The 20,310-nt window shown below is 37.8% G+C and overlaps 1 protein-coding gene across 5 annotated transcripts; it reads right to left on the bottom strand.

Annotated features, from left to right (window-relative positions):
• Positions 1 to 1,393: 1,393 nt before the first annotated feature.
• Positions 1,394 to 16,147, bottom strand: LOC118753060 (la-related protein Larp4B-like). Of its 5 annotated transcripts, none has more exons than XM_036487913.1 (12): positions 16,053 to 16,147; positions 13,222 to 14,101; positions 12,273 to 12,522; positions 11,230 to 11,370; positions 10,879 to 11,118; positions 10,194 to 10,809; positions 9,441 to 10,123; positions 8,009 to 8,636; positions 6,475 to 7,368; positions 4,795 to 5,838; positions 3,558 to 4,679; positions 1,394 to 2,047 (listed from the first exon to the last, which is right to left on the bottom strand). In XM_036487913.1, exons 1-11 carry the CDS (start codon positions 16,066 to 16,068, stop codon positions 4,465 to 4,467), a joined length of 5,607 nt encoding a protein of 1,868 aa, XP_036343806.1. In that variant the 5' UTR covers positions 16,069 to 16,147; the 3' UTR covers positions 1,394 to 2,047; positions 3,558 to 4,464. The 5 variants fall into 5 exon arrangements, with proteins under 5 accessions (XP_036343806.1, XP_036343807.1, XP_036343804.1 ...); XM_036487914.1 differs by having other exon boundaries at positions 8,009 to 8,633; XM_036487911.1 differs by having other exon boundaries at positions 8,009 to 10,123.
• Positions 16,148 to 20,310: the final 4,163 nt, after the last annotated feature.

The following is a 20,310-nucleotide window of genomic DNA, read 5'->3' as shown; positions in this document are numbered from 1 at the left end:
GCCTTTAATCGCATGAAAACAAAATTTATTTTGCTTGAAATTGATAGCGTATCTTCAGTGTCCAATTGAAGATTTTTGAAGTAATTCGAATTTCTTAGTCAAGGAAATTCACTGTTCAAGAGTTATTGATAAATAAATTTTTATATATGTATGAACATATACAAGTAATATGGAGCTTGAAAGATCTTATACAGCTGCTTAGATATGTTTTTTAAGTAATAAAGTTTTAAAATTTAAGCTTGAAAAAAAATGAAAAAAATTGTTTACTTTGACCACATCGTTGAGTGAATGAGGTGTTCAGAAGCATCCAAAAAGGAAGTGAATAAGTATCAAATAGCATCCTTAAAAAGTGTCAAACAATTTTCTCACTACTTTTTAGCCAATTGCTTCAATTCTTTTTTTATGTCGTTCATTCGCACATTCTGTTATGGCACATTCGATTATTAATTTTTTACATAGTTAGTTTTTCGTTCTATTATGAATTCATGTTATAATTTGTTAATAATTAGTTACCTACAAGACTACAACATCTTATTATATTTATATACATATTTACGCTTTAATTCGGTTATATATGTACATTTGGAATTTGGAAGGCGCGAAACGAGTTATGCTAAACTAAAAATATAATAACAATATGATACGTAAATACAAGTATAATAAACGCTGTTAAGGATAAATTTCTTAAAAAAAAATCGCTTTTAAATTTAGTCCTACCCCCTATCACCTTGTGAACCAGTTCAATAACTACTGTAAAACGAAGCCTTAACAGCCATGTTTTTTTTTCTCTTTAATAAAAATGCTTAGGCATCGAAATGTTTTATTGATATATAAAATCCTGAAGCATGTGCAAAACAAGCGCTGACAATTTTTAGTATCGTCGACGTTTGTTGCTTACAAAAAAATAACGAAATTTTAAATAGCCTTTTATACAAAACTCGATTTTGATTTTTGCTCATCCTTTTCAGGATGCTATAGAGTTGGTTTTTTGTGTCGCAAATAATAAAACTTAATCACGATTTCATTATACGACAGCGAAAAATTCATTTTCCCTAACTCAAGTTCATTTACTATTCCTAATTATTTTTTTTTGGTTTAGATTTCCATTTTCAAAATAGTTTTAAAACTAATTCTATTAATTGTTGATCTAGAACAACGAATTTGCAATGAGTTCGAAGGCAAAATAATATAATATATCTCTTCCTACTCCAAACGTTACAGACTTCGTATATTATGGCTTTTGATATTATTCCCTATTTTGTGTACGTTTTTTATTCACATTAACACTTTCTTCTCACGCGCATATAAAAAACAAAATTAAAGGGCAACTCTTTCACTCCAATATACGTATCTACGTCAATGTGATTATTAACGTTTCTGCCTGTAGTATTATAATATTCACTGTAATGTGCCTAACTACGATTTTAGTATGTATGTATATAATATCGTTTTTGTGGTTTTTTTTTTCTCGCTCCCATTTAATATGTAACACATGTGTATAACTCTTTATAAAATCCTACATACATAGTTGCTCGAAGTGTGTGTGTGTTGTGTGTTTGCATCACTCATATATCTATATATGTATGTAGATCCAATAACGTCTTTAGTTATAATTATTAGTGATCAATATGTAGACAATGTATACATACATGTACATATGTATGTATATGTACATTACGTATAAATGTTCTACATATGTACATACATATGTATTTGTATGTGAACAATAATATTTTAATAATAATTATTATTATTATTATTGACAAAGTTAATTTCTCTATATACAACAATTATGCACTTTGCAAAGCGTCGTGCTTGTCTCACGTTTTGTTTTGCCTTTTTAACATTTTGACATTTCGTTTATCAATTGCTTAAAAACTAAGGATAGGTTGTGATATATATATATATTTTTATGTATGTATACATATGTATGTATGTATAAATATTTTATCAATAGTAGTAATAAGAATAATTTCTGACTGGTCCTTTTTTTATATATACATTCCCCGCGTATTGTATACGGGTCGTCTTTCTATAACCAAAACAGCTGAAAGTAGGAAGAAAAAAATTTGTTAACATCAGATTTTTTTATACACATTCAGCCGTAAATTTGTACAAGCTAAACACTAAAGTGTACAATGAGTAGGATGGGGCGGTTAACATCTAACTCAATTCAGTGAAAATAAATGATTATCGGATTTTCTTCAGGGGTTAACCAAAATCTTCATCTAACTTTCAACTTATTACAGTTTGAGTTAGGCCTGGAAAAAGTTTATAAAACGGTAAAAAAAAAAGTTTGACTTATCAAGGATATGATATAAGGGTTTTCTTCATTATCCATGCGAAGTAAAACTAAATTTTTCAAACATGCGTTGATAGACTGCTGAGGCGCCAATTGCGGCGAACTAGAACTAACCAACTAAGGCCTTAAATGAATATTTAAAGCAAACCTTGAGAAGTCGCCTAACTCAGCGTAGTTCGACTTTCGTCCTCTAAATAATTCAGAAAGCTACAGCAGATATTTTAGCAAGTTTAGGCTGCAAGTACGCAAACTGGACCTACTAAATAAACTGGTACTAGTAGGGCTGGGACTATGCGTATATCCGGATAACCGTACGGAACTTATATTTTGTTAACCGGATATCCGGTTGATATCCTTCATTTGTTTATTCGGATATTCAGATTTTTTAATCAGATATTCGAATCGCAAACTTCCAGCCCTATTTCTTGGCGGGTGCCAGCACTACCTAAAAATTGCCCGAATTCTGTCATAACAACTGTTTTAAAATAATCTTTTTTGGCTGAGTTTTTCAGTTTAAATATTTTATGAGTCAAGTTTTAAGCTTAGATTTACAATTTTCAATAGATATAGACACATACTTCAAACTAAAATGTACAGACTGAAACCAGAACTCGGTTTAGAAATGTCTATGTTCGTCCTTTCGTTTATTATTATAATATATTGGCGCTTACACAATATGTTAGCATTTGGCCGAGCTTCTCTTCCGATTTGTGGTGTGCGCCCTGATGTTGTCACACTATTGTTCCAGTAAAAAGTGAAATATTTCAACAAAATTTGGTACTCCTACTTATTGGGGCTTAGGACGGATGGTATTCGGCCCTTTGCTGACGATATCGCCATGGTAAGCCATTTTACTGATGCGCCGAAATCGAATATGAAAGATGCGATATTTAACCTCTACCAAATTTCTAGTCCAGCTAAGCAAATATAATTGAATATTTTAATTGTGACAGTAACCATGCTTTCATAAGTGCCATTTAATGGCTATGTTTACCCTCTAACTCCTCAATAGATGGCTCTTTATTGTCTCTTTTTGCGGAAAACGGCAAACAAAATACCGAAACACCCGAGAAATAACGTGCCAAATAATACCAAAATAATATTTACCAGAATGTCTCACAAATCCGTAGTTTAGGGGGTTACGGATAAAAGTGTTTTTCGTAAAATTTCACTGTAAGTCACCTTACAAAAGATAGTAATATCCATGAATAAAAATATGACATCTCTAGATACTCTATAAATGCGTTCCACTTACCATATTTCTGTTTATTGTTGTTCTACAACATTTGTTTTTTGTATCCTTATTGCAGTTTTTTTTTTTTGCGAAAAAATATCATACAAACTAACTGTATGTAGTAGATTAGTAGATTTGCTGCAGCAGTAAATCTTGCGGATTGTAGTATTTCGAAGTAGCTTACGTTCGTAATTTTCGTATTTCTATATAGCCGTACTAACTATTTGTAACTATGTATAACTATGCACACGCGCTTAATTACATTGTGGTTATTATAGCAGTGTGTTCAAGTGAATCCACTTAAAGCAGCAGCCGTAGTAGTAGTAGTAGTAGTAGTAGTATGCATTAATGGTAGATGTAGTAGTCATAGTACGATAATTGAGAGCAAACCCACCAAATGGAATCCAACAACATTAAGCAGCTTTGACAACTTTCACAATTCATATTGGGGCGGCGAACGTCGCCTTGTGTGCATATATAAAGGTTAGCGCTACGTTCGCTACACACACAAAAACTACTGGCACTTGCTTGGCACATGCTACGTTCGGTTTTTTCGTTGGTTTTTGGTCAACACCACTTATGGATATATGTCTGAATTTTTTAATTTTCCTTTTATCTTATATTTAAATTCTTTTATACCGCAGCAGAGCAGCACAATGCTTGAATTGGTTATACCATTCGTTTCTGCGCGCATAGTTATTGCAGCACACGCACACACACACACACACCATGTGCTTCTTTTGCTCCAATTTCCCAATAAGTCCTTTAGCGTGCATCATCTACTTATGTTCTACTTGTGTAGTCTTATATTTTGTTTTAAGTGAGTATCGTGTGTGTGTAAGCTATGCTGTGTGTTATGTTTTCGTGTGAAATGCTGTTTCTAAGCAAACTATCTCCGTGTTTATTTCGATCGCAACCTAACCGACGATTAATTTCGGCCAGACTTCCGCCCACTACTGCTACTTTCGGCAGTATCGTGTCGTTCGCGCACATTCTTTTCTTTGCCGTCGATGCCGCGATTGCGTGCACCCGTTGTAACGGCCGTTGTAGTTATACCACTGTTACTGACTGCACCACTACTACTAAATCCACTGCTACCGCTATTGTTACTGCCTGTGCTTTGACGATTTTCACGAAAACCATCTGAAATTTAAACAAATTAATAATTACATTACTTTAACAAATTTATAAATATTATATACATTCACATTTTCACCAGCAGATATTCGTTATCAATATTGTTAAATACTGAACTTGCCTTTATCTTTGGAAATATCAGTGCGTAATGTAACTACATTACTGCCACTATCGTTCACAGCACCGGAATTATTGCCGCCACCACTACTGGCGCCAACATTTCCACCAGCGCCAACTATGGTGGCTCCACTTAACATCGATTGACTTAATACATTCGTTATGCCACGCGATTGCTTATCCATCAGCACTGATGCGGTTGCTGCTGATGGAGAGCCGCTAATCGACTTATCGCTTTGTTTTTCAGCATATTGCGATGCAGCTGCAATCGCTGTTGCAGGCAGCGCTGTCGCTGTCGCAGATGCCGCCGCCGCCACCGCTACCACACCAGCTGTACTGACTGGTCCAGACGCAGCGATATTACTATTCACAGTCTCAATTTTGTTTATACTCAAGGTTGCCACCGAAGATTCGTTTTTATTGGGCACAGCCACTGGTGATGCTTGACCTGAAACCGATGTCTCTTTGTTGTTGCCGCCTTCGACGACGGCGCGTTCCTTGTGATGTTGAGCGACTTGCGCATAGCTCAATCGTGAGCTGTTGCTATTCGCCGCCGCAGCAGCAGCAGCAGCATTTACCATTGGTATGACGGTCTGCGCTGCGACAATATTTTCTATGGAAGCTGAATTCGTAGATGTTGAAGCATTCTTATGCTTAGTAGCATCTTTTGGCGTCGCCTTTTTGGCGAGTAAATCAGCAACTGCTGGCGGTTTCTTGTGATTGCTTAGACTACATTCGGCGAAATTTGTGGTCATTGTGGCCACGCTGCATGTTACGGCCGGTGTACCACTGTTATTGGCGGCGCCGCTGCTGCCACTACTTAGTGCACCAGCTGTAGACAATGTCGTTGATAACACAGTGTTAGTGTTTTTCATCAAACCAACTGAAGAAATTTGGCTTACGCTGCCACTGCTGTTGCCGCTGCTTCGGTGATTAATTTGATGATGCTGTTCGTTGTCGCTGGTAGCATGCTGCTGTTGCTTACATCCTACTTCTTGTGTTGACGCAAACAGTTCCTCAGTCTTGTTGGTTGGTTTCTCACCAGAGACTGAAAATTTACTTTATGTTAGTAGAATTTAAAGATTAATTATATAAAAAGATATACATTCACTGTCAATACGTTCGCGGTATTCAACTACAAATTTGTATTCGCATGAAATAGTAGCTTATGTCGAAAGGCTGGTTTTGGTATAATGCGGCATTCGCATCATACGATTACGAATGACTCACTGGCGCCGAGCCGTTGAAGAACTTTTGGCAAATAAACGTGCAAGAAATAGTTCCGTTACTAGCAAGTCAATATTCTTATTAAGTCTCATCAAAAAATTCCTTGTCGTTTAAAGAATAAAGGGAATGCCGCATTATACTAAAGCTAGACGAAAAAAAAAAACTGTGAATGAATGCTATAGCATTCTCGGCCGCTGGGTTCTAAGATGATGGAAAAGACTCTACATTTCAAAAGCTCATTTTCTGCGGCAGCGTTGATCAACGCCATGCAGCATGTCCCAGTAAAAGTTTTTTTTTTTAAATAAAAATACAAAAAGTATTCAAATCCCGAAATCTGGCTTACATAGAGCGAAGCTATCTATTAGTTAAGAGAAAAATTTTAGTTGCAAGCGGAATATTCTAGTTGTGAAAGTCGTTTTCTTCGTGAATGTTATCATCGTTAGTATGTATATCTCACCAGTATTACTGTCGTATGACGCGTTACTGCCAATCAGACTATAGGCGTTGTTGTTTTTGTTGTTATTGGGTTGTGTTGGACACTTTATCACAGTGTTGTTGGATGAGGAGGCAGAGGTGGTGTAGTTGTTATTCGAATTCGAATTTTGCTTATTCATCGTCGCAGACTTATTGTTGTTCGACTTCATTGCGGCTGCAGTATTTTGTTCATCTACAGCGTAAGCACCTTCTGTGGTAGTAGTGGTGTTATTCATATTGTTTATGGACGCTGTTGAGGTGGGACTTGAACCAGCAATACCGGCCACATTAATACCTACATTACGCGGCTGAAAATTTAGTTGCTGTTTATTATTATGGGCGGAATCTTTGCGGGATTTGCTCTTATTATTGCCACCAGTGACACTAGCACCGCCACCACCAGAGCGCACCACATCTGCCAAACGATTTTCATTGGTCCAGCCAGCGCTGGCGCTAATGCTGGTGCTGTGGTGGTTACTGCCACTGCTGCTGCTGCCGCCGCCGCCGCCGCCACCACCGGCATTTGCTGTTACGCCAGTTACCGTCGTCGAGGAACTATTAGATTGCTGTAAGGCATTAGAATGGCTTGAGCACTGATTAGGTTGTTGTAGTTGTTGCTGCTGCTGCAAATAGCCGGAGCTTGTCTTTTGCAGCTGCACATCATTATTTCCACTTACACTACCATCATTGCCGCCGCCGCCGCCGCTGCCGCTGCTACTAAAAGACTGCTGCTGCTGCGACTGTTGGTGGTGTGGTGTCAAATTGGCAGTTTGCTTGTTGCCAGAAGACGAAGCGCTGTTGCTATTATTGCCACTACTGTTTGTCGGAATCGCACCAGAGGACGCTAACGATGAAGATGCTGTGGACGATGAGGTTGCTGTTTGTATTTGAAACGTACAAAGAGACAAAAACAAAAACGTTTTACTTTTCAAGCAAATATGGTCTGGTTTGCTTCTTGGCCTATTATTGTAATCTTTTAATGTTTTTTTGAGATCTAAGCTGACGGTAAATAAAACAATTATATGTCTTATGTTCCTTTTTTATTATTGTCGATTGATTTAATCTCAAGGCATATTCCGAAAATCTTGGCTTTGCCTGGTCGACAAGCAAAATAAATAAAATAAAAATCTGAAGAATTCTGGCGCACACTAAGGAAGTGAAAGTTCTCTCGACAAATTTGTGTATTACGTTCCGATTTAATAGCTATACTCATTGGAAATACTTTATAGGACTGATCTCGATATTTTCTTAATCATAATCCTAATCTCAGTCTCAATAGCAAACTTAATTTGAATCTTAACTCTAAAGCGCTCGTAGCACCTGTCGATAATTTTTTCTCAATAGAGAAGAAGCAAGAAATGGATGCACTTCCATTGCATCCCAAGTTTCACCTTTTTCGACACAATTTTTTAATTCACTACCATCTCCAAAGAAATTTCGGTTCAAACAAAAAAAAAAGTCGAATAACAATCATTTTCTGCTTAATATTCCAACAAAGGTGCGGGAAAATAACAAACCTGGCAGTGGTGGAAATGCAGCCGCTTCTAGATCGAATTGTGGTGGTTGTGGCGGCGGCGCATGTTGCTGTTGCTGTTGCTGACCGTGATGTCCGTGGCCTCCACTGCGATCATTGCTGCGGTCGCTTATGCCATGTCCACCACTTGATCCACCACCACTTAACCCACCTCCACCACTACCACCACCACCACCCACTTCGTGGCGATGATGGTGGTAATGATGCGTTGAGCCTGTGTGGTGCGAAGCCGAATGATGGTGATGATGTGGTTGTGTTGTACCGCCGCCACTATGATGGTGATGATGTGATGCGCCCGAATGCTGCGAGTGGTGACCCATGCCACCACCACTATTGTAGTGCGGATTGTAATTGTTGCCTTTGTAGCCACCTCGATGTTCTTCACGATGCGTATTATAGCCACCAGTGCCGCCACCATGATGACCACTCTCACCGCGTTGACTATGGTGTCCACCGGCACCACCGCCGCCACTCGTCTGAGTTGAAAGTATATTGGTATTATTATTTGATAACGAAAGCGATGTGGCTGAGTTGGACGATTGTTGTTGTTGCTGTTGCTGTTGCTGTGATTGATGATGTGACGATGAGCTACCACCAATGTACGATTGCTGCTGCGAAGTAGAGGATTGAATGAATATTTTTGCTTTTTGCGTATTCACATTGTTTGTTGTGCTTGTTATTATTGATGATGTTGTTGTTGTACCAAAATTATTATTATGATTATTGTTAGTAGCATTAGCATTAGTAGAAGTAGAAGTTTTAGTGGTAGTATTAGTAGTAGTATTGGTGGTGGTAGTAGAAGAGGCAGAATTGTTATTGCTAAATTTATTATTATTATATTGGTTGTGGTGGAAGCTGTTGTGGAAGCTATTAGACATTATTTGGGCTTGATTTGATTGGCTATGCTGCTGACTTTGGTGCTGGTTTTGGCCATAATGCTTATGTTGGTTTTGGCTATGACTTTGATTCAGTTCATTTATCGCATACGAATTGCGGTTTGGACTTGGATTCGGACTCTGATTCGAATTTGTGCTCAGATTCTGATTGAGATTTGCAATTACATTTAAATTTAAGTTCATAGTATGGCTTGAATTCGCCGTGCTGTAGCTATCGATGGCAGTGATGACAGTGGTGGTGGTGGTGGTGGTGATGGTGGGGTTGCTAGTAAATGACTGCAAGCCGCCGCCATGCTGCCCTCCGCCTTCGCCACCGCCAACTCCTCCTGCTGCTGCTGCTCCTCCTCCTCCTCCTGAAGTTTCATTCCCGCTCGCATTATCTACGCATCCAATGTTGCCACCATTGCCTACATCGAATTCTACACCCATGTCACTTCCACCAACTCCAACTCCACCACCCACCCCAACAACATTGTGCACGAAAGTGCTATAAGGCGTATAAAATGTCGTTATACTGACCCCACCGCTTACTCCGCCGCCACCGCCGCCACCAAGTCTAGTGTTTGGCGAGTAAGTCATAACGCTACCGTCGTCGTCACGTCTCCGACGTCGATGTCGCGGCTGCGTCCAATGCATGAGCGGCTCCTTCCCCACCACACCAACTCCAACAGAGGACGACGTCGCCAGCGACGACGTTGAACTAGACAAGTTACTTCTATTGTGCTGTTGCTGTTGTTGATGGGGATGTGCAGATTGTTGCGAATGCTGCAACATATCACCGCCAGCACCGATAACTAATACACCACCATCATCTTGCAGCTCGGCAACATGCTGGCCATGCAAATGCTGCTGCACTTGCTGTTGTTGCTGCTGCTGGTGCTGTTGATGGTGTGTTTGGTGATGATGCTGCTGTTGCACCGACACTGTCGGTGTACCATGTGAATAGGAAGAATGTTGTATTGTTCCCGTTGCAGCGGCCCCTACCGCTGCTGTTGAGGAAGGCATTTGGTAGTGAGTTTGTTGTAAATGTGTGCCACCAGCAACGGCATTCGCTTGTTGCTGTTGTTGGGACTGCAGCTGTATTGACGACGTATGATGATGAGACGACGCAGTGCCCGTTTGTGTTTGTGTGCTGTAGTGTATGTGCGAGGACATACTACCGCCACCGTAAGACTTATCCATTGACGATTTTGATATACCACCTGAAAAGTTGATAGAGCGTAAGAAATGTTTTAAAGTCCAATAGATTTCGGGAGCAGTAAGAGGACTTACCTGCACTACTTTTCATACTGTTGTAATGTCTTGTGGAACTGGTGTTTTGAGGCTGCTGCTGTGATTGTTGTGGCGGTTGTTGCTGCTGTTGCTGCGCTTGACTCGAAGTCGCTTGCTGCTGTTGCATTTGAAGCTGAGGTTGCTGTGTCAGTGGCTGCTGCGGTTGCTGCTGCTGCTGTTGTTGATGTGGATCAATTATGGTTGGTACAACGCTTACTAAACTGCCAACGACATTACCCAGCGTTGCAATCATACCAGGCAATTGCTGACTTTGTTGTTGTTGCATTTGTTGTTGCGTATTATTACTACGCAACTTGCTGCGTCCACCACCACCAGCGCTGTTAGTGTTACTACGATGGCTATTGTAGCGTCCACCACCGCTTTGTCCCTTTGAAGTGGTTGTCAATGGAGCAGCGGTTTGCGGGGGCGCAGATGTCGCATAAGCGGCTGGCACAGTCGCTTGCGGTGCTAAGCCATTAGCGGCGAACACATTTCCTATCTCATAAAAATTTTGACCGTGTGCTGTGGTAGCGGCTGCTGCTACAGCGGCAGCAGCCGCCGGTGGCCATGGTGTAGTGGCGACAAGACTTGGGTAAAACTGCTGCTGCTGGAATGGCTAAAGGTATGACGTTAAAAATGTGAGGATACACATAGTAAAATTGGTACTCAAAAGCAAAGAACTTACAAAAAGATGTACTGGCGTATTATAAGGTACAGACGCCTGCGTCATTGCTGCTCCATTAGCTGCGTATACAAATCGTTGTGGTGCTGCGCTGTATGCAACTGCAGTTGCTGCAGCGTTCGGATCATACACCGCAGCTGGGGGAGAGGTCAGACGGAAGCCATTCTTTAAGGCTGGCACCGGTGCAATTGGCAGCCGGTTAATGAAAGGTTTCGCCTTCATTCTAGCCATAATGGGTTTACCCTACAAAAAAAAAAAACATTAATTCTTAAATAGTTGCTAGGTATGAACCCTGTAGGAGTAATTTGTATATTTCACAGTTATAAAATGCAAGAATTTGCTGTTTTCGCTTACCTGGAACTCTTTAACGTCTTCCCTCAAGTACTTGAAAGCCTTTTGGGCATCTTCATCAGACTCAAACGTAATGTACCATGAATTATTGCCCGCAAATTCGCATGATATTACGCGTGGACAATTTTCATTATTAAAAATATTCTGAAACAAAATGCAATAGTGTTTATCAACTTTTTTTTATTTAGGGAAAATATACTCATTGGTTACCATTACGACTTTTTTATAGTTTTCAAAATCATTTATCCATATACAGCTCAATGATTAATACATGTACAATTCTTACAATATAATATAAATATTCATGAAAATTTTTAATCTGATTATTTTCTTTTTTATTCTTTTTTAAGTACGCAGTTTTATAGCCCATCAAATTTTATTATAATAAAAATAGGTAGGACTTACCGTTGATTTTGGACATTTTTTCATGTATTTTTTTCCATACAAAAAATTTTCGAAAATAGATATAGAAAAAACGCGAATTTGTTGCATTGTGATATATTTTCGGTGCCAATACTTTTTACCATGAGTGTACATGTATCTACACGCGTCAAAAGCTGGTAAAAATTGCGTTGATTTTTGTATGGAAGAAAATAATAAAGGCAGTGTCACACGATTGGTACATTGGTACAGATTTGTTCATTTTTTATATGGGCTACAATATAAAAAAATTAGGACAATTTTTTTTTTTTTTTTGTAGTCACACGGTTGGTACAATACAACTTCTATTGATAAATTTTAGCATTTTGTTGTTCGTGATTGGGACAAAGCAAATGATTTGTGCATTCACACGATTGGGATACGATTTGCACCAAATCTTGGGCAAAAGCCCAATTGTGTGACACTGCCTTAACACCGCCAGCAATTTTCCAAAGTTTTGCAGAAAGTTTAGATCTTTTATTTTTATGTTTTTTTTGTATAATAAGAACTATAGTCTCATAAAAAAATTGCGAAAAGAAATGAGGATAAAAAACTTTGCATACATTGCGAAAAATTCGGTGTCTGGCACTGTATGTACTTATAGGATATATTTCGTGTGTGTTTACCTTAACTTCCTCCACTGGAGTTTTATCGGATATTTCTCTCAATATAATTACGCAACGTTTGTGATTTGGGCGAACACGTAATCCTTCCTCATCTACTTGCACATTTGGCGATTCTCTTAGCACTTCAGTAATCAGTTTAATATCCTTTGTGAGCTTCTTGACAAGATTGAAATTGGCCACAGTGATTATGGGAACATATTGGTCGGCGTCCATTTGTGTCAAAAGGTATGTGTCGTTTGCTAAATTTTCTCTGTAGTAAAAAGAAAAATGTGTTTCGACATTTCATTTAAGAAGTTTATATTTTAATGTGATCTCAAACCGATGCTATACGCTATCGTATTTGATGCGATACGATATTGTATTTGCTGCGATAACGCTAAAAAGCAAAGGCTATCAAACTGTTACGATACGATACACAGTGGTACGACCTAATCACGATGCGGGGTGACAAAATGAGATTGTTACATATCTCTCGTTGTGTCGCAGAGGCTAAGTTAGTCGATACAAAACATATAAAAACTGTTATAGATATGTATATTGCATATAAACGCTCTGAGGACGAACTGATTTAGGCATCTGCACTTAATGAAAAAATGGGGCAGTTACGTACATACATACATACTTCGTACATACATATACATATATTAAAAAGTTGAAAAATTTTAGAAAAAAAATGCTAGCCAGATGCAATTCTACAATGGAAAAGCCATTCATATCTTGCGATGAATTGTGGCTGCTGATAGAGTTTTTAAACGCATCGTATCGCACCGGTATACCACGTCTGTTTCGAGCCCTTCCATATACCATAATGATTCGTAGTGATCGCATATCGTAAATTTTCGTATCGCACCGGTGGTATCGCATCTATTTGAGGTCATCTTTAATATATGTACACATGTATATATGGACATTATGAACAAAGTATGGTTTTTCAATATGAAATATTTACCTAGAAAAATAGTATTCCAATTGGGTTGAGAGCATCTGTTTAAGCTGTTCCAGCGGTATGCCAGAACTGTCAACTGTATTTGCCGAATTGCTACCGGTTATAATCGTTTGTTGTTGTTGTTGTTGATGTTGTGAATGTGTTTGATGATGCTGTTGTGCTACCACCTGTTGGTGCTGATGTGGGCCATTACCTACAACCACATGATGTTGCGTGTGCGATTGATGAGCTCCCACTGATGTGGGCGTTCCCGTCATTGATGCATCAACAGCTATTAAATTCGTTCCTGTCGTCATACCAGCAGACAATTCATCCTGCTGGCCATAGCAGACGGCACTGCCGTCCTGTGCAATTGTGCCATTCATTACGGCGGCTGCGTACTCGGCGCTATCAATCGTTGTGACCGTGGTGCCCCCAGTAGCAACTTGAGCCACCGCTTGTGGCTGATGAGCGTATTGTAAGTGTGCGGTTTGATGCGCGGCAGTTGGCACCGTTTGTAATGTGGCAGCAGCAGTGGGTGTTTGCTGTGTATGTGGAGCTACTGCGGCAGCGGCTGCAGCAGCGGCGACAGCTGCACTATGTGTATGTGTATGCGCGTGTGGATGACTATGTGGTATCAACTGTTGGTGCTGGTGTTGATGTTGATGTTGTGAAGGTGGTGGTGGGGCGGCCACTTGCAACGCTTGCGGATGCGGCGGTTGTTGAGCTGTGGTCGCTATCAATGGGATGTGTGTTGCTGCTGGAGCTGCCAATTGTGTTGTCGGTCCGTACAGATTTGTTGTGGCTAGCATTGCCGTTTCAACGGGTACGTGAGCGTATAGTGCGTTTGCAACAGGTGGTTGTAACTTCACTGCATCCCCATTCATATAGACATAACCGCCTGCTAAAAAGTTACAAAAAAATAAAAAAAATAAAACAAATTTATATAAATGGAATGAAGATTTGGAGGGTTTTGTGTTTTTATAGCTTTTATGCATTTTAGTACATAAATGAGCGAAGGATCGTTTTGTGTTACGTAATTTTGGAGTTAAATAGTACATAATTTGACATAGTATTGTTTGTATTAATAGTAAGTAATATAACCTAGCATGTGTTCAAAGTTTTCTATATTTTAGTATCGACAAAAATTTAAATAAATTAATGTCAGTTTTTCTGTTTATTTTTGGAAATGTAACGCATTTGCAATTTATTTTGTCATTGTGGTAGGAAGAAACTTTAAAAAAAGGTACTTTTGCTGCACACTATTTTTAGATAACATTATAACTGTACAATTTTAACGATTTATCTCTGGTTACAAATCACGGATTTGGCGTTTATTTATATGGAAGGTGAATGTTCAACAAACGACTTCATGGAAAAAAAATGCAGTGCGCATATTTAGTGTGCGCAATTTTTTGTGAAAGTGTCGGGCCATATAGTCATATCTATGGCAATGGTATATGTACAACTACAAATGATTGTGGTCATATGAAGGAAAATAAAAGTGCTAATATTCAATGCAGCGAGATGTCATGCAAAAATAACACGCTAAATCATAAACAAACGCGCACACTTATAGAAGGAGCAATGGCAACAAAACGAAAAAGAATACAAAATTAGTTTAGAAGAATACACCCATTAGGCGTACAAGGGAAGCAGTGCGCACAAGAGTACGATATCGCGACTTAAGTTGTGATATGGAATGTCGAATGGAAAAACCATGAAGATGTGCGAATGAGACCTAAAACTTTTTAATCGTAAACAGCGGCCGGATGATGGAGCTGCAGAAGCTATGTATATGCCAAATTAAAAACTCCTCGAACTTTAAAAAATCCGAACCGACTTAGCGTTCATTAACTGCCACACCTCAACAAAATCGTCAGCTTTGCTTGTTGTCAAAAAATGCTTATACCCATGCAAGATGTATGAAGCATACCGAAATAACGCGGTATCGACGCTGAGCAGTTGGAAAATCCGATTTTGAAAGGGTTTAAAAAGTGAATTTGGCTGCAGAAAATGGCGAAACTGTCATTTTTGTATTTCACATAAATAGAGCTATGGTTATTGTTGGTGTTATTTCTGCGTTGACGTAGCGTTGCTGCTTTTGTTTAAGAATTAATACTTCGGCAGTAAGGCAAATTTTTGTTGTTTGATAGTAGACGGAACGACCCAGATTTGTATCTGGCCAAGGACTGTAACTCCAGCAATATTAGGGTGTTTGGGCAAATTGTATGCTGTTACAGTAACAATACCTGCCCGTCTCTGCTTGAGAGGCTGCAGTTCAATGTTCCGAGTCGGACGTCCATCGCACATTGCTTCAAAACTGGAATTTACTGTTCATAATACGCTGGAGCCCATAAAATTTGCAAGGGACTAGTTGAGCCCAATTTTTGAATTTTTTTTTGTTATATTAAATTTTTAGTGAGAAGAGCAGAAAAAGTAGCAATTTGAAGAAAATCGATATCTACCTACGTACCTACTAAGATGTTATTCACAAAGTTGTATGTCCTCTGGACATATACTCAAAAGTCGGCCGGTTAGTATTTGGGTAGTAAAATGATGTAGATATGTTTTTTTTTTTTTTTTTTAACCAAAAAAGGAAAGATGTAAATAAATTTATTGCAAAATAATATGGAAAATATTAATTTCATAACGGTTTACAAATTGTATCGGACGAAATGGCAAATCTGATGTTTTATTGTTGTCAGACACTATACATAAAACATATGAATGCAGCTAGATGATGAAGTGAATATAAAATAGAAAACTTCTTTGTCTTTGCAAAAAATCATTAATGCCTCAACGACTAAGATAGTGAACTTTAGATTCGTGAAATGTTGGCTGGCAATACAAACCCCATAGGTATTCCATTTTGTGCGATACTTGGAAACTTCAGATCGGCTAACACTTTTTCGTATTGGCTTTACCGTTGCTGCCTGTTGACCTTTTATATACGCACGCACTTACGCACTAAACGTACGTATAAGTGCGCGCTTTTTATTTAAAAATTTAGATATATTCACTATATTGTTTATATTCCCATTCAAAACAACTCGTTGTATTTTTTATTTTAATTAATTATAATTGCCGCTTTTGAAACTCGGCTTCACAATTCATCGCCGAGTTTGACGATTGACAGCCACCGCCTTCGTCGTGCTATCGGTGTTCAAGTTTTCCGTCTTCCGTTTCCTCTTATTTCTTACTTTAACCTTTTCCGCTTGATCTATTGAAATTTATTGTAGACGTCGCCGTACAACGCCTCTGCCGGTGCTATAGCAGTCAAAACGCTGCCAGCGCAAACGCAAGCGTTTTTACTGCGTCGACTGAGTGACTTAATTCTACTTCTCTTTTATTCAATCGCCTTTTCTCTTCTTTCGGCCTTTCCTTTCAATTTATCGCTTTTTCCTACTTTTATCGTATTTTCCCTACGTAGTCTCTTTCGTCGTGTTCCTTTTTCTCGTCAACGTATTGCAGATTTTCGACGTAGTGCGTTGCTTCCAATTTTTCTTCTATTCATGTTACTTTAACTAATTATTATTTTTATTTTTGTTCATTTTTCCACAAAATGCACTTTAGGCAAAAGCACGCAATGCAAAAAGTCGAATGCGATCAAATATTGAGCAGTAACCCTATAAGTATTTTCATTTTTCTTTCTTGCAAAATTTCTTTTTTCTTCTCTACATAGCCTTGCTGTGATGTAGCTGGCTACCAATTTTTTTTCACTTCACCAATTCAGATTTCAATCAATTGCCCATACGTTTTTTTCGCATAGATTTACAAACACCAAATATCTATCGTTTTATTATATTTTTATTTCTGTTCACTTCGACAACAATTCCACGCGATTTTCAAGTGAAATATTTTATTTATTTCTGCCACAAATTAGTGAATAAAATTTTTTGACATATCATTAAATAAGTCAGTCGCCGTTTAACTTTCGCCCCGTTTCAATCCACACATATTCCCACAAGTACGGAACGGCCAAACAGCGAACAAAAGGCAGATTTGCAAATTTTGAAATACATTGAAAATGAAACGAATTAGTATTGCCAATGCAGGCTTTTGAAAAACATGTGCACATAACACGCAGGGTTGTATGGTAAGAACTCCACACCCACACGTTAAAGTGAAGTTAAACGTGGCAATGTAAGCACTTTTTGCCAATTTGCATAAATCACTTTTGAAAATAAAAATTGCAATGGTAAATGCACAAGAAATTACGCAAATCGCTTTCGAGAAATTATTCAAACTTGTGCTGCACTATCAATTTTAATTTTTGCTGCAAGTGCTGTCAAACCAAGCGAGGTTTGCCGTGTGAATTTTCTTTTTGATGCAGAAATGTTCCTAGAGCATCTAGATGCAATAATGTCGCTTACGTTATTTTGGCGGTTAGGGCTCGATATATAAAAAAAAGTACTTATAATTAATTTATTCTCGTTATATGAACTATTTAAATATTAAAGCATTAAATACTTTGTGGCTGTTTTGTACTTATCTGTTAACATTCACCGTGTAAACAGACAAAAAGTAGGGTCGGTTATTTCAATGTTCGGATATAAAACTGCTCTCGAAAATCACCTTACATGCTTCAGGAAATGCTAGAGGTTGAAAGACTTCTCAAAAGGACTTGCACTTGCTACGTCTAAGGACTACTTATGGCCTGTATGCAGCTCTCAAGAAAACGGTCAAGAAAAAATTGCCATTATTTTGACCTTTCTGATACTTCACAGCCTGTTGCCTCACTCTTTCCTCAACAATTAATGGAACGGGCATATATTTATTTATTTTAGTTGTGTTCCAGCAGCAGTACGAATAGCAGGAATTTACAGGATTTGACAGGAAGCTGTTCCCGCACGACACCTTAGGTATAAGGTTTATTAAGGACGAAAACAGCTGTTCCTGTAAATCCTGCAAAACCTTCGGCCCTAATAGAACCTTGAAGAAAATGACGCCTTATAAACAGCTTAGTGAGAATAGGAAATGGATGTTATTTAAGATCACATACACATAAGGAGGTACATACATACATATGAAGGTACATATGTCAATATGTATATATTACGCAGCTTCAATGGGCTCCCTGCAGGGAAAGCAACTAGTTGTGAACTAAAATACTACCAGTTTGCTTTGCAGCCCAACTAGTTCACGTTTCATCCTTTTTCAATGTTAGCGTACTAGTAACATGCTAGTTAATGAACTGGTATTTTTGCTGACTGGTTTGGCAGACTGTGAAGCATTCTATGCGTACAGTAGCGGAAAAATTAATAGGTTTGGTTACTTTTGTCTTTTTAATTTTTATTACCTTTTCAGGGAAGTCTAGCTCCCTGCATAACATCTTGTGATATCGCTCTCGCTCTCTATGTACATCTAACATTATTTTGTTTGTTCACAGAATAATTAAATAAGTTAATTGTAAAATCAAATATTTATAAAGCAAAGCAAGCTTTCTAAGTATGAACCAAATCGGACTATAAATACGGGGTTTTCAAATATCTCGACTCCTGCGCCGCCTATCGAATTAACTCCTATTTCGTATTGCATTGTCGTCGGGTTCTGAGCCAACTGTGAAGTAGGTCAAAAATTGGTTGCAACAACAATGCGCTACAGAAAAATTATTTTTAACCAGATAACCTGATAACCCAGGTAGGAGTGAACAGCCACATTATAAAAACCGAATATGTTTAGTTGATTGTTTCTACAAACACGTTCTAATAAGGACAATAAACATTGGTATTTTCGTCACCCTAGTAATACAACAAAAGGAATTGAAAAAAAAAATTTTCCAATTCCATTCCTCAAAGTAGTTTAAAAAGTAATCGAAAAATCTATTAAAAAAAAAATTTGTGTTGAATTGCAATAGCTTTGTTAATGGCCCTATTATGTATGGCGACTGATAGCCGATGTGCAACCATCAGGGCTGCCAACTTGGCACATGCCGTGCCATTTTTGGCTCTATTTTACTTCAAATGGCACTTTATTTTTCAATTTGGCACAAATTGGCCAAAATGGCACTTTTGAAAAATAGTAATATTTCAACACATTTTTGGGAAATCCTTTGCGTGTACTTCTTTTTCTCAACTAAAAATTTCTAATTTCTATAGTGTATACAACTGTTTTATTTATCTTACTTTGGCACTGGACTGTTGTTTTAGGAATATATTTCTAATTTTAATGCTAGCTGGGAAGAATTAAAAAGAATGGCACCTTTCTTGGCACTTTTATTTTTCTATTTGGCACATTTTGGCACTTATTGAATTCCTAAAGGAATCTGTACATAGGCAAGCAAAAACATTCACTTTAACCAGGTTAAGTGTATAACATCAAACATTTTTTGCACCATAGAAGGGCAAGATTTTTTGGAAGAAGTAAAAACACCATAAGTTGGAATGTGATAGTTATTTATAAATTCTTAAAAGTTTTGTACACAGATGTTCGTTTACACAACTAATAACAGTTCATCAATTGCTTCAGATTAAAGCAATTCACAAACGGACAACAAAATAAAGCGATCAGTTGAAATTGCAACACATTGACACGTGTGTGGCATGGTTTGCAAACCGATTAAAAGTTTACAAAAATGTTTGTCAACTTTCGATCGGTTTGTCAAGTAGCTAAAAGAGTCGTTGAAATAAGAGTTTAATATATAACTAAATAGTACTTAATAGAGCTGTTGTTCTTTTTAAAATTAAATTAAAATTGTTAAAAAAAGTCCACATGTATGTGGAGAAATGAATTTCTACCGATTGTTTTAATTTATTGTTCGTTTGTGGCCTACTTTAGAATTGTATGTATTAATGGTAATTTTATACACTTGTTTGTGCAAGTCATGGTACTTTTTTAAATTCAAAACCCGCCTATGAGGTTTCAAGTTATATGTACCATTTTGGTTTAAGAAAAAAAAAGCATAAAACATTAATCAAGCAAGCTATATTTTAATAATTTTCAAGTATGTATGTATGTACATATGTACAGTTAAAAATATATTTTGTGTTTAAATTTAATCTGTTTGGTTATTTATGTGTTGATAAATTATGCAGCCATACATTTTAAGCACTTTTTTTCAATTACATATAGGATAAGGATTGGATGTGACATGACCATTTTGGGGAAATG

This window comes from Rhagoletis pomonella, unplaced genomic scaffold (assembly GCF_013731165.1).
Source record: "Rhagoletis pomonella isolate Grant_MI unplaced genomic scaffold, Rhpom_1.0 Rhpom_scaffold_02077, whole genome shotgun sequence".
NCBI lineage: Eukaryota > Metazoa > Arthropoda > Insecta > Diptera > Tephritidae > Rhagoletis > Rhagoletis pomonella.
This window is presented reverse-complemented; position numbering and strand designations above follow the sequence as displayed.

Coding starts and splice junctions, on each gene's coding strand:
- LOC118753060 (XM_036487911.1), bottom strand. Junction 12,523..13,221: donor TTGGAATACTATTTTTCTAG/GTAAATATTTCA, acceptor TTTTTACTACAG/AGAAAATTTAGCAAACGACA. Junction 11,371..12,272: donor CTCCAGTGGAGGAAGTTAAG/GTAAACACACAC, acceptor ATTTTGTTTCAG/AATATTTTTAATAATGAAAA.